Source organism: Sus scrofa, chromosome 5 (assembly GCF_054392235.1).
Source record: "Sus scrofa isolate SSC_HxYL_T2T_F1_AM1 chromosome 5, Sscrofa_HxYL_maternal_Yorkshire_Landrace_v2.0, whole genome shotgun sequence".
In the NCBI taxonomy this organism is placed as follows: Eukaryota; Metazoa; Chordata; class Mammalia; order Artiodactyla; family Suidae; genus Sus; species Sus scrofa.
In genome coordinates, this window is record NC_139387.1 from 105981020 (window position 1) to 105995248 (window position 14229).

Sequence of the window (14229 nt, forward strand, 5' to 3'; positions counted from 1 at the left end):
TTTACATAATTTGGAAAGAAGATCTCCAATAGAAAGGAGTGTGAAGACAGATCTGGGTGTGATGCAGCTGAAACTGATCCTGGCATAACCAAAGCTCCCAGGGAAGTGGACATCTATCTGGCGGAAATTTGATGAGAGGGATTAGATATTTGATTTCTACAGCCCTGTGCATAAATGGACATACTATTAATAGGTTTAAGCCTATTTATGATCTGAAGGAGAATGAGGTTTGTTGACTTAACTTCTCTCTGTGTGAATAAACAACTGTCTTTCTTTCAATGCTATCTCTGGGCCCTTTTCATAAAACCAAGAAAAATACAGGGGGAAAACCAAAGGCAATTTCTCTCGTGATGGAAACCTCTTTATTCTGGGTTGGCCAACTGACTCCATTTCTGACTCTAAAATACATACTATGTATTTCAAACTGAAATGACGAGTGAGAGTGGGAAATATATGTACAATATTAAAACGCATTCTACTCATAAGTCAATCTGGTGATTCGGGGATCCATATATTATGAAGGTCTGGAAGGCAAGAGACACATGGTACATGATCTTCCCTCAGCACAGAAGCTTGTGGAAAGTTTTGGAAAAGGCCATATGGTTTTTCCTCCATTTACAAGCAGAAATGCGGTTTAACTGCTTCCCAGACATATTATTATTAACCCTGCCATTTTTTCCCCCAGTGAGATGGTAAGCTCAGTAATTCCCCCTGCTCCCCATCCCTTATATGGTCAAATCTGAATCTGTCCTGTTTAACTTCATTTCATGGTCTCTTGTTCTAATTAGTGTTGGGGAATATCTTTCCCATCAGAAAAAACAAAAACAAAAACAAAAACAAAACCCCCAAAATCTTGCAACTCAGAACATTTTCTGTCTCTTTTATCAGAAGGTAATTCTTAGCCTTTCTCCCCCAGATCCTACTCTGGTTGTTTCTACTGCATCGCCGTCTCTCCCCAGCCCACCGCACCCAACCCCACCCCACTACCATATTTACAGTAAAAAGGGTAGTCCAAATTCAAAGTTATAGACTGTAGCATCTATGTTCTAGCTCCTAACACAGCGGCACTCTCTTACTGTAAGCTTATTTCTTTGAAGCCCGTATTTCTCATTTGATCTTTTGACATGTAATCATTGCTAAAGAGCTCAAATGGATAACATCAGCTTTGATTTTATAATAACGCTCTGAAATATCTCATGTCCTAAGTGCCCGGGAAAGGTATAATGCATGGATGTAATTTCTACGGGACAGCTTGATCCTTGGAACACATCCCCCTTTAATTCATACATAATGAAGGTACCCTGGAAAACATTCATTAAAGATTAACCTATTAGAAAGGGTGACTACACCTACTGTAAAAGGCAGAGAACGAATCAAAACTAGAAGGAATCTACCAGTGATCTCAGAACTGAGAATGAACCCCAAGTAACAAGGGTTTAGTGCCAGTATCTCCACAACAATGGACCACCACTGGCACTTATTTGTCATGTATAAAAACTACAGGCCTACATCAAACATTATTAAGGGGTGGCCCAGCACATCCAGCTATCCACAAGCCTTTGACTTTAAATTCTGCCTTTTTTTTTTTTTTTTTTTGCCACAGGATCAGTAGATAGCCAAATAATTATGAATGAAGTACTACTTAAGCTCCATTTCTAATTTCCTTTTTTTTTCCTCCTTATTATTCACATAGTCTACGTTTTCTTCTTCGTGCCTGGGGAAGAAATAATCCCTTATCATCTTCAATATCTTCTTTGCTCTCCCCTCTACGTGGACACATTTCAATCTCACATTTAAATACATACACACAAGCACAGGTGTACACACATGCACCCTTCTTTAACATTTAATACATAGCTAATATTTTTTTGGTATTGCCTTTTTTATCATTTATTTATATATATATATTTTCCTACAGTGCCTTCCTTCATTTATCTCCACACTGATTTAAAGACAGCATTTTACACTCTGCTCCCAAGTCTCTGTTTCCTTAACCCCGTAAAAACTTCTTCCCACATTCCTTGCATGCAAGTGAACTTGTGAAGGTCGCCGATGCCACCTCATCCCCTGAAGTCAAAGGATGTTCTCAGCCCTTGTTTTTCTCTACTGGTTAGCAGCTGTTGAAACTGCTCAGCAATTTTTTTTTTTTTCCCCATTTTAGGGCAGTACCCATGGCATATGGAAGTTCCCAGGCGAAGGGTCAAATCGAAGCTGTAGCTGCCAGCCTACACCAGAGCCACAGCCACAGCAGATGGGAGCCCCGCCTGCTACCTACACCGTCACCCAGGGCAACGGCTCGCCACTGTTGATTCCTACATCCTGTTGTTGTCTTAGGCCTTCCTTAGCCTATATGCCAAGTGCAGGGATGCTGGGGCTGTGACATGAGCTCTCTTCTCCTCTCCCATCATCTTGGTGACCTCATCCTCTCCTCTCACACCATCTCCTGTCCGGGACTCCCCCACCCTATGTTTAATGGTGGCCTTTATCCCACCCACCCACCCTTCAGGAATGTCCCACCGCAACTTAGAAGACCCTGCCTCTTATTTAGAATCTGCCCGGTCCAAATATAACACTTCCTTCCTGAAGTAATCATACTCTTCTGTCCTATTTCTGTCTAGGGTATTTCTGTTGTTTTTTCCCCCAATTTATCTGAATACAAAATTTTGGAACATTCATTAGGTCAATGAATGTTCCTACTCATATCTTTTTTTTTTCCTTTCTTTCGTAGGGCCACACCTGTGGCATATGCAAGTTTCCAGGCTAGGGATGAATCAGAGCTGCAGCTGCTGGCCTCCACCACAGCTCACAGCAACGCAGGATCCTTAATCCACTGAGTGGGGCCAGGGATCAAACCTGCATCTTCACGGATATGAGCTGGGTTTGTGGCCCACTGAGCCACAATGGGAACGCCCTCCTACTCACATCTTATCAAACAACTTGCTTACTTCTTCTACCCATTCTTCTCCATTCCGCGGTGTTTCTGTACTTTAGGAACTATCATGCGTTGTGCCGATACTATTTCAATGAACTTTTATTGGTCTGCATCTTTCATCGCCACTTTCCCATCGCATCTTCATCGCATCATATAAGTGGGCACCCTAAATCACCCCTTTCCTTACGTCATCCTGCTTAATACAATCCTGGAACACAAATGATCATTCTCAGTGTGATATTCATTGCCTTTCATCTGGTTTTATTGTATTTTCCAGTTCTGTCTCCCACTGCTCTTCCCCTCTGCCCCCCACCCCTGGCAACATTAACCACATCCACTTATTGTTCCTTGGGCAGACTTCATGCTTTCTGAGGCCACGTCCTTGTTGCTGCATCTGCCCCTAACCTGCCAGAATTCTCTTTTCTCCTCCTCCTCCTCCTGTTAAAAGCTTCACCTATAAACATCCAGTCATTCAAGAGCCTCTAAGTTTGCCAGATCCGACTCAACGTTTTAAGGATCAGTCCAGCTTAAAGTAATTTTTTTCTCTCTTGTGCATGTTTCCAGCTCAAAGCACTAATCCCACAGATCATTTACTGCCCTGAAATTCGAGGATTTGGACGCCTGGGTTCTCCCTCCCCTCTTTCCTCCCATTCGGTCATGCATCTCCCAGGGTCAGGGTTAATTTTTCTCAACTTTGAAAGCCTACTGCCCTTGGCGTAGAGTTTTACACAATGTTAGAACTTAATAAAAAGTAAGTTGAATGACTTCAGACCCCAAAACAATTACAAGCAGAAAAATACAAAATATATAGACTTCATCATTGGGAATGACCTGCTTCCAACTCTGGGGTTTGCGAAACGCCAAATAGATCTGGGTGACTTTGTACTAGGCAAATTCGCCATTCTTCACATTTCAATTAAAAAAAACCAAACAAGCCATAAATTAATGCAGAATTTGGCTTACTTCCCAGAGGATGAACAAAACAGTTTCACTTTACGTTTCCCGCTAGTCCTTAAGAGTCAGCAGTTTCTGATGTGCATCAGCGGGAGGAAAGACAGAGAAAGTGTTTTCTTTTTAAAGTAACCTCCACAGGAAGATCGATTTTATTTATAAAAATGGAAAACTGAATGCTTAAAAATTTTAAAGGGCAATTTTGGTAAAGAGTTTGCCCATCACGAAAATATGTTTTAATATAATATGAGGTTTAATTTTTTGAGTAAATAAAAACTTAAAGGGTATCATTTTTTGCCATAAACATATTGCTCTTAATGTGCCCATTGGTAAATGACAACGTATTGAATAATCTGATAGGAAGAGGTAATATCAGAATCTAAAATTTAAAATCATACATGCCTGTCACTTTAAATTTCTTTCATCATTTTACCGTTTGGTTACCAGGATTCTTTGTATATGAAAAAATCCAAAAACTCAATTAATACATTTAAAATAAATTGTACAGAAAAACATGGCTTTTGTAGAATAGAAAAAATAAAGCAATGCATCATGGAACATACTAAAGAAATGGAATAGGTATTATTATTATTTTTTCTTTTTACATTGGCACACATGTCATATGTTCCTGGGCTAGGGGTCGAATTGGAGCTGCAGCTGAGGCCTACGCTACCACCGAGGCAACGCTGGATCTGAGCCACATCTGCAACCTATGTCACAGCTTGCGGCAACGCCGGATCCTTAACCCAGGGATTGAACTTGCATCCTCATGGACGCTATGTTAGGTTCTTAACCTGCTGCACCACAACGGGAATTCTGAATAGATATTAATTATTAAGAGAGCAATCCATCCTACAGATAATCAACAGTCTTCTCAACATGATGCTAACTAGAGGTAGTAGAGAGTGGCAATCAAAATTTTACTTTGCATAGTCATGCTCTGACATGAACCCAGCTGAAGCATCCACACACAGCTACTGATTGCTGTAGCCGAAACGAAACAAGAGAAGAAAATGCTTTATGATAAATAAGAGTAAGATGAGATTACCATGCAGACGAGAAAAGAAGAAATGATAGTAACACTAAATAAACAGGGAATAAGAGTTGAGGTCTGTTTTTTATGTTCTCATATAAACAGGTAACTGAAATTTATTAACTTAAAGTACAGAAATAACATACAATGTTTTTATGACAAAGGGATCAAACAGCTGTGAGCAAGATAAATGTCAGACGGATGTTTTAATTTAGGTCACATGCTAACTGCTAATAAATCATGACATGGGACTATTGGTTAAATAGGTCTCTTCAGATCAGAATAGAAACTTCTCTTATTGTCAAGGTTTGTATTGCAATATTATGGCCTTGGTGGCGTCTTAGTTAGCAAGATTATGTGCAGGAAATAATCTGTGCATAAATAGGCAAAATTTATACAACAGATTAGGAAAAGGACAAATCTGTTGATCCATCAATTATAACATATACTTACTGTCAAATATAAACTTCATATTCTATCTAAATCCATAAAATACTTAATTTATTGTTACCAGATAAGGGATGTATCATTTGAATAAATGTATTTTTCAAAAGCAATCTGCAGCATGTTTATGAAGAAACTTTTTGGGGCTTCGAGAAAAGTGGCTTCAAATTGGAGATTAAATATTGATTTTATGATTTGGCCAGTCACTTAAAATAAATATTCTCATAAGTCAGGTTTAAATCTTGTGGTGCCTCGTTGTCTTTTTCATTTTTTAGGTCAGGTCAGCAGTTCAGATAGCTTTTCTTCTCATTAACCCATTACAACATGCTGAAGAAAACCATGATCAGCCACTTAACAAAATGAAAGTGATATCCAAGGGACCACTTCTCAATGAGTAAAAGTTGAATTTATCATCATTTATTACATATATGAAAAGCACTGTATCATTATTTTAATCAATGTGATGGGACAAAGAAGGGAAGGAAGAAGGAAGGGAGAAAGAGAGTAAAAGAAACAAAGAAAGAAAGAAACAGAGAAAACAAACAGAGGGAGGAAGCAAGGAAGGAAGGAAGGAAGCAAGCCAGACAGAAAATCCTGACTCCTGTCTTCAATGAACTTATAATAATAAGTTTAAGGTCACAAATTTAACCTTTTTCTTGGAAAGCTTCACAAAGATGCCCAACTTGGGCATTTACAAGGCTGTGCCTCCTGTATACACCCCCCCCCCATTGTCCTAATTCCCTTTTCTTGCTCCATTTTTCTCCAAAGCGCTGGTCGCCGACAGGCATAATGGATGCGTTATCTGTCTCTTTCTCGTCCATCTCTTCATCACCAGATTGTACGCTCCTAAGGAGCAGCGACTCTTGTCAGTTCTGTTCACTGCTGTGTATCCAGTGCCTGGAAGAGTGCCTGGCACTTACTAGGTGCTCACTAAATATTTAATGATTAAATAAACGAAGGGACTATTATTATCCCCCCCACCCCCCGACTTCCGGCTTGCATATTCTAAGACAGAACTGTATTGTGTTCCATCAAGCTTTCTCTTATGGACACATCCGCCTGCATTACAATGTGATTCCATTCACCAGCTGTGAAAGGGGCAAGTTACTCGGATCTCTCAATTTCACCAGAATGGGGAATCACAGGAGTATCTGCGGGTTGTTGTGAGGAAAGTAGAAGAATGCACACGAAGTGCTAAGCTGGACACTAACAAGTGTTTAACACATTTTAGTGGTTATTGTTCTTACAAGTGTTACATTATTTTCTTCTGTCGCAAACAGCTCACTGATTCGTAAATCCTTACCTCATAATTAATGAAACTGGGGACATTCAGAGTCAGGGCTAAGGTTACATGTGGTTGAGTCTCATGGAAAAAAAAAAAAAAAAAAAAGCTACTTCTTGTGTAGGTTGCTTTCAGGAAGCATTAATCCTCCTCTCGTGCTGCCCAGGACAGTACATACCCCTGCAGAGGAACTGCCACACTGTATTTCAATTAGTTGATGATAAGTTTTCTCTGCTACACTGTGTGGTCTTTTGGGTGTGAAATCTCTGCATCCTATCACAAAGCAGGCGCTCTGCAGACCTTTGCCCAATGGGTGACTTGCTGCACAGAAATGGAACTGATTCCATTATTTGCAGTCACGTCACATGCGCACTTTCATTACTGTTTCAAAATTACATTTCTCAATAGACGGTGTAAATCTAGAGAGCAGGGTAGAGATTTTAGTGTAGGAGAGTGATGCAGAGCAGTGTGGATGAGGAATAAAAGCAACGCCCTGGAATTCCGTGATGTACCGTGAATAAAACGTGCTTCGAAGACCGACACAAACCCGATTCTTACTCTCTCATAAATGGTTACCCTATTTCAATAGTAATGATCTAATTTATATCCATCTTACTTTATGGAAGTGTGACTACCCAGGGAAAACTTCTAATAAAAACATATTGGATAAGGCTGGAAAGCACAAATATTAGGAATGAGGATTGCAGAAAAGGAAAGAGGCACACAGCTTGAGGGTTGACTACATGCAAGAATCCAAAAATACTCGAGATGTTAGCTGGTTCATAGGTACGTAAGACCACAGCAAACATTCTTTCACAGAACTCGCTTTAAAGATCATCCAAATACAAATGATTTAATCACGCTAAAGCCTATGTTCAAATGATGAACACTGATGGGCTTTACACAGGGTAGTAACCAGTAATTTGTACCTCTGGAAAAAGAAAGGAGCCTGAAACCAGTAGGTTGTATTGGTGAATCAGCCAAGGGGTTGCCCATTCGAAATAAGTGATCAGGAAGTTCCTGTGGTGGAGGCTGGAGCCCAACGAGTCTCCATGAGGACGTGGATTCGATCCCTGGCCCCGCTCAGTGGCTTAAGGATTCGGCATTGCCATGAGCTGTGGTGTGGGTCACAGAGGCAGCTTGGATCCTGTGTTCCTGTGGCTGTGGTGTAGGCTGGCAGCTGCAGCTCCCATTTGACCCCTAGCCGGGGAACTTCCATGTGCCGCAGGGTATCACCCTAAAAACCAAACCAAAACAAAAACCCCAAACCAAAATAAGTGATCAGAAAGAAAAAGCCCAGCATCAAAAGCCTGTGTGTCGAAAAAACCCAGTATCACAGCCTTCTATGCCTATGTCATGAGGAGAGCCTCATGCTGTGAGTCCATCCTTTTGAGCAATGCTTCCCATTCGGAAGGTACTTACATTAGGCCTCAGCCTGGCTGCCAGATCATAATACTTCTCAGCTGCTTCATTGAGGCTAGCCTGTCTGTTAAAGACAATAAATAAATACATAAATAAATAAATAAAACTGTCATTTATTTTAAAATTGTAGATAGGTGAACAGAATAATTTTGCAGTAAAATGACATTAACATTTAAAAAATTATAATCATGCCAAATAATAAGCTGATGAAGCAAAGAAAAAAATCACATAAAACTGAATGCCCGAAATGTACTTGTCACTGCCTTTAAATGACATCTCCCCTTAATGCTGTTCAGCAGGTATTACTATTTTCACTTGACACATTAGGAATGAGAAACGTTATTTTCCTTTTCCAAGCTAATCCGGATAATATGTTATGGGATTGGGATTCTCCTGCATCAATATGATGTCAAAAATAAAGTGTCACGATTACTACTCAGTTGGTTTTGTTTTATGAAAATAGTAAACATTTACAGGTTTTTAAAAAACAAATTCTATCCATCTAGAAAGTTGCTTTCTTTCCAATTCAGGAGAGGAACCTTCCATTACCTGTAGTCTGAAAAAGAAAAAAATAAAAAGAGGCTAGCCTCTCCCTCTATTTGCTCTCCGGCCATCAGGACAGGCAAACGATGTAGCCTCAGGTAATGGGATATTCTTGCTTAGAAACTTCATTCTTAAGCAAATGACCGAAAGATGACTAGAATTTGCTCACAATGGTAGAAGCAACAGGTCTATGCTTAGTCTGTCTTTTCCTGTAAAGAACTGTTATTGGATATCCTGCTTCTTTACAGGAAGACTCTGGGGCTACCTTATTTCCTGCTGATTTAAGCTATGTCTTCTGTCTATAATAAACTCAAGTTCCCACAGCCTTCAAATAGCTGGCTACAGCCAGTTTTTCTTAATGACCATCAAATACCACGAGCAGCATAGTTGACTTATACAAATGGGATGCGCAGGGAACTTTATAAGTTTGTGCATTGTCTATTCTTGCAATTCACGGCAAACTTCTTGGTCTGGCCAACTGGTTAACAGAAGAAATCAAATGTCCAAATTTTGAGGAAGTGCAGCCAACCAGCCATCAAAACATGCTGTGTTTTTTCAATCATGCCACTGGTTTCAGAAAACCCACCACGATGGTAGATAATAAGAGCTAGAAAACTCTTGCAAATTGAGGGGTAATCTGATGATCATATTTGTGGGGTAGAGAAGAAATGCCACTGGAAGAGGACTGCAGAGCACAACTACAACGTGAAAAACAGTGGTTAATGTTGGGATCTTGCAGTCAAAATGGAGTGTTCTCTTGAAACTGTGAAGTGAAGAAGCTTTTGAGACAAAAAGACTGCAAAGGGGTCAGGAATGAAAAGGAGAAACAGAAATCAACTTTCTCAATTAGAAAACCACCCCTCTCTTTAAAAGAGAGGGCAGACTAGCCATACCTACAAAATTGAATTTTCACATTGGTCAAACCAAATAAAAACTATGAAGACATAGGCCATGCAACCATATAAATTATGCGAATAAGTGAAGATAACATCTCTCTGGAGAGTAGGACATATTTTTCTAATTTTTAAAGGAAAAATAATGAAAACCACTGCTATTTTTAATGGGGTTACAGAGAAAGTAAAAACCCTTGACTTAAGGCTCTCCTGGACTCAGGACATATTACAACGTGTGGCTGCAATTTATATTCTCGTAAATGTTGAAGTTCCATTTCAATATGTCAAGAAAAGTACTTTAGTCTGGTATGAAATAGTAAAAATTCTCTCGCTAGGGTATTTAATGAAGGTTCCCTCCACCAAATTACAGAATCACTTTGGTTTACATTCATTTGGAAATCTGAACCAGAATTCATTAGGTCATGCCCTGGAAGGGTTTTCTCCAGAGGAAAATAAAAAGGCATGGAGGTAGGAAATTAGAGTAACTTAATACTACAAAGAAGTAAGTTACTTTGAAGCAAGATCAATCAATAGAGATATCTAACATGGGAAGTATAGCTACCATTAATATTCATCTTTATGGACATTCAAATTCATGAGGTAGATAAGGATCAAAAGAGAAACTAAGGAATGCACTAGGTAAAATGCCTTTCAAAGAATAATCAATGCACTTAAAAAAAGTTTTTCCCTCTAAAAAGGTTATTAGTTTTTCAAGTCTTCACTGTTGTCGGTCTTTTAATCCCCAAAGGAAATAGGTAGTTTAGGAGACTTCGTTTCTTAAGCCAGAAGTAGAACTGATGATATTCCAGTGAAATTTTAAAAATACAGATAGTAGAATTTATTAGATTTGTCATAACATTGTGAAAATTAATTTTGACGCTCAGACTTTGCTTCTAATATTGAACAGTTTTTATTGACTCCTAGTCAGCAGGCATTTCTGGAAACACATGGAAAGTTGTAGGAAGACGAGTATGTCAGCTCTACCCACTGAATCTTCATTTATACCCCAGTTTTACTCTTGACAAACAGAGAAGTCAGGAGGAGCTGTCCAGTGTCTCCTCTGTGGTGTAAGCTGTACTGCCTTCTCCTTTCTGCAAGAAGCACCGTGGGAATGCTTAATAAATCTTCGCTGTAAAAATGACTGAATCACTGATAAACATTTGAAAACTGAGGAAATTAGCAATATTATGCTAGTTCCTTAGGGGATTCTATTAACTATTGTCTAGAATCTCAACGACTGGATTGGGAGAGATTGATTATAACACTCAGGCTCCCAGGACTATGAGGATCAAACTATTAAAAGAAGCTGATACAATATACTTTTCCTGAATAACCATATTTTTTGTTTTTGTTCATTATTTCTTTGCTGGGACAGTACATTTTCTATGTATCACTTCTAAAATTTCATGGATTACTCCATTTAAATACCTGAGTCAATGTCTGTTGTTAACCACATTTCAAGGACGATGAAAGGGAGGCTTAGAGAAGGTGATAGCTTCCCAAAGGTAATAGAGCTGGGAGGAGGTTGAGCTAAGAATCAGGGGCACTAAAAGAAATAGCTCAACAACGGGATCATGCTGGTATCTTTGCAAGCATCAGATTTAGCAGAATGACAGGTGATACGTTGTTTTGTGGCAGTTGACCACACAATTCCTACAGCAAATCCTAAGAAAGGAATGAGACATGTTTTCTTCTTCTTATGTTTAAAAGACATGATTTAAATGTAAGAAAGGAGATTTGCACAAAAGAGAATACAGAGAACATTTGCAATGACAAGTCTTACTTCCTGTCCAACTCCGATTCCCAGACTGATAGAAATGAATTTCTCCCTCCCAGCAGACCCAAAGATAGTTTCAGGAACAGTGAAATGTGCTATTGCATTTTGCCCTACATACCTCACCCGCTTTGAAGAAGACAGAAAGGGGAAATAACTCAGGGGAAAGGCAAAGAAACAGGGAGTGAAAAACACAAGAGCAGTGCTTAGAAAGTACTTTCTTACATTCATGAGTTCCCATTTTTGGTGGAAGGTGATCACAATTAGACAGAAAGGAGACCCGTAAGATTTCCACATGTCTGAGTTGAAGACTCAGGAGGTGGGTAACAGGGAAAGGAGCTGTCTCTGACAAGAGCGCTGCCACCCAGGGTCACATGCAGACAACCTTGCGTCTGGTCTCGATACTCCTTACAGAAGCCAGGAATGGCAGGATGAGCAAGGAAAAGTACTCTTATTAGAAAATCACGCTGGGTCCAGATGGGCCACTACTCTAAAGTGTCACCCTGCGTCAATGCTATGTCCCATATCTAGAGAATAAAGGTTGAATCACCACGTCAACAACAGACATCAACTGGAAATGCAAATGGAGGCTCCTTTCTTATCATTACCCCCTGCCCATCATATATGCAGAGCCCTTGGCCTGTACACACTCTCTGTGGCCTCTCGGGGCCAGGAAAGATAAGGAAGTAGAAAAGGCTAGATGGTATTTTAAACTAGGCTATAAAGTAAACCTTGAATTCTAAAGAAATAACTGGATTGGGCTGATTATATTTTTAAAGTCTTTAGATTGAGCTTTTGTGCCATCAGTGAAAATGCAGGCTCAAAGTGAATACAAATAACAAAAGTCACAAACAAATGTCATCATTTGATTACTAGAGAATTCCATTTTTGCACATGGGACTACACAACTTACATCTCTTACGAATATAGAAATATATTTCATACAGCTAATTCCTCTCTCTGGCATTATTTTTTAAGACAAAAGTATCTTTTGGAACATGGGCTTAGGTCCCAATACTCTTATAAGAAATGATATATAAAAGAAATTTGGGAGTCAATTATGTTATGAAACAAGAACTTAATATACCCTGTAAGATATTTAAGGAGAATCTGATTAAAAGAATTATTTATAGTTATCTACATTTTTATGTATTCTATAAGAATTATAAAATTAAAGGTTGGCAAATTTAAAATTACTTCCCTGAAAATATAAAAAATAAAAACTTAGGTAGCATTTAGAAGACACTCTTTACAATGGCAAAGTTGTGAGCTGTCAATTTTGAATTAATATTGTTTAATATGGATAATAACTGACCCATACAAAAGAATATTTTATTGAACTCTGGGTGATTATTTTCAAGGATGACTTACAAACTTTTTTTTAAACTCGGGAGATGTTTGTTCCTGTATCCTGAAAGCAGAGTGAAACAGCAGCTGAGATTTCCTGGATTAATTCCCACTTGCTAAATTTACACTTTAGTCTTAAGTTACTCAACGCAGAGCTAAATCTTAATTCTAGTCGATAGAATGTACAGAAGGAAGAGAAGTAGAACTAAACAGACAAGGACATAAAAATGCACGGAAAAATCTTAAAATAGCAAAACCAGAGTCACCCATATGTAAAAATAATGGAAGAAGAAAAAACTCTGTAATGAAATTGCTAGAATGCATTGTTTATGATCAGGTCTTCTTAAATGAAAACTTCTCAGTCAAGACATCAAAAACGGCTTCTGACCTATAGACATCTGCCTTGGTACCAAACATAACGGGTGGAGAGGCAGAGTGGAAATGTAGCAAAAACAGAGGAAAGGACTATGGTGATGGTACAGCTTTACAAAAAGATTCCTTGAAGTTAGAAGGAGCTTGATGCCCTTTAAGAGTTTAAGCCCATTCCTTCATGGCTTCAAATCTTTTAAGGCTGCTAAGGACAGGTTAAGCCTATATCTAGAAAGATCACATAAGGAAATGCACTGGAAAAGTGACAAGGGAAGAAATACGCATTGGCCACGTCAGCTACAACATTCCTATATTGTAAATTACCTCTTGCGCTCATGCTTGGTTGAGAGAGATGACAGGAGGAGAGGCAAGCTAGAACTTGCTTGTGGAAGTTGTTCGGGAACCAACATAATAAGCATCACGTGGGACCCTCTAAGGGCAAAACCACAGGCACCACTCACATTAAAATACTAAATTGCAACACGCGATTGCACAAGACCCCCAGGTGAGTCGCAGGTACGTTAATGTCAGAGAAGCACGGGTAGGAAAATGCCTACCTTCAATCTCATCTGCTCACCCCTTTGCTTTAAAGTCCCTCCCACCCAGGACAACCTAGTTGAAATGAGACCCTCTCGTCCAAAAGTTGGCAGTCAAGTACAATGTATACATGGAAAACCTGGTAAATTTTCATGTGGTCTTTGATCATCTGGGTAGTGTTCAAGAAGAAAGCACAAAACCTGGGAGGCCTTGGTATATATACACACGAACACACACACACACACACCCACACACACACACACACACCTCTCCAACATCCAATATATGTACTTCTCTGCGTGTGTGTACATTCGCAATCTGCTCTGAGTGAATAATCTGATTTTGTTCCTTCAGCACTTGAGAACTTCAATTGTATGTCACTGCCAGTGAAATTATTTGAGAATGAAAATCGAAAGACAATTCTTTCTCATACATTCACTCTCCTCTCTAGAAATTAGAGAAGCAATGGGAACTAGTTGGTTCAGGGCGGTTTTGCTTTCCTTACTGCCTTAGGCCTGGAGAAAAGGGTAACTGCATGCTTATCTCAGCAGAACGTCCTGTGCCAGACAATACACCGTGGCGGTATTTCTAAAAGCTTAATAACCCTTTGTGAGTACAAACTTGACGTTCTCTCTCCTATTACCACAAAGGGATGATTTAATAATATTGGAAGCACATTGCGATTCAGGATTTACACATTTT

At 39.3% G+C, this 14229-nt stretch overlaps 1 protein-coding gene across 50 annotated transcripts in view; it reads right to left on the reverse strand.

Moving 5' to 3' along the window:
• Positions 1-14229, reverse strand: part of TMTC2 (transmembrane O-mannosyltransferase targeting cadherins 2) — a 949512-nt gene that overhangs the window by 602124 nt on the left and 333159 nt on the right. For all 50 annotated transcript variants that reach the window (XR_014804529.1, XR_014804552.1, XR_014804560.1 and 47 more), the window contains one exon: positions 8065-8128. Coding sequence is in view for 1 of the 50 variants with exons in the window: in XM_021093031.2 (XP_020948690.2) it covers positions 8065-8128 (64 nt within the window). In the remaining 49 variants the exon portion in view is untranslated. The remainder of the gene's footprint in view (positions 1-8064; positions 8129-14229) is intronic.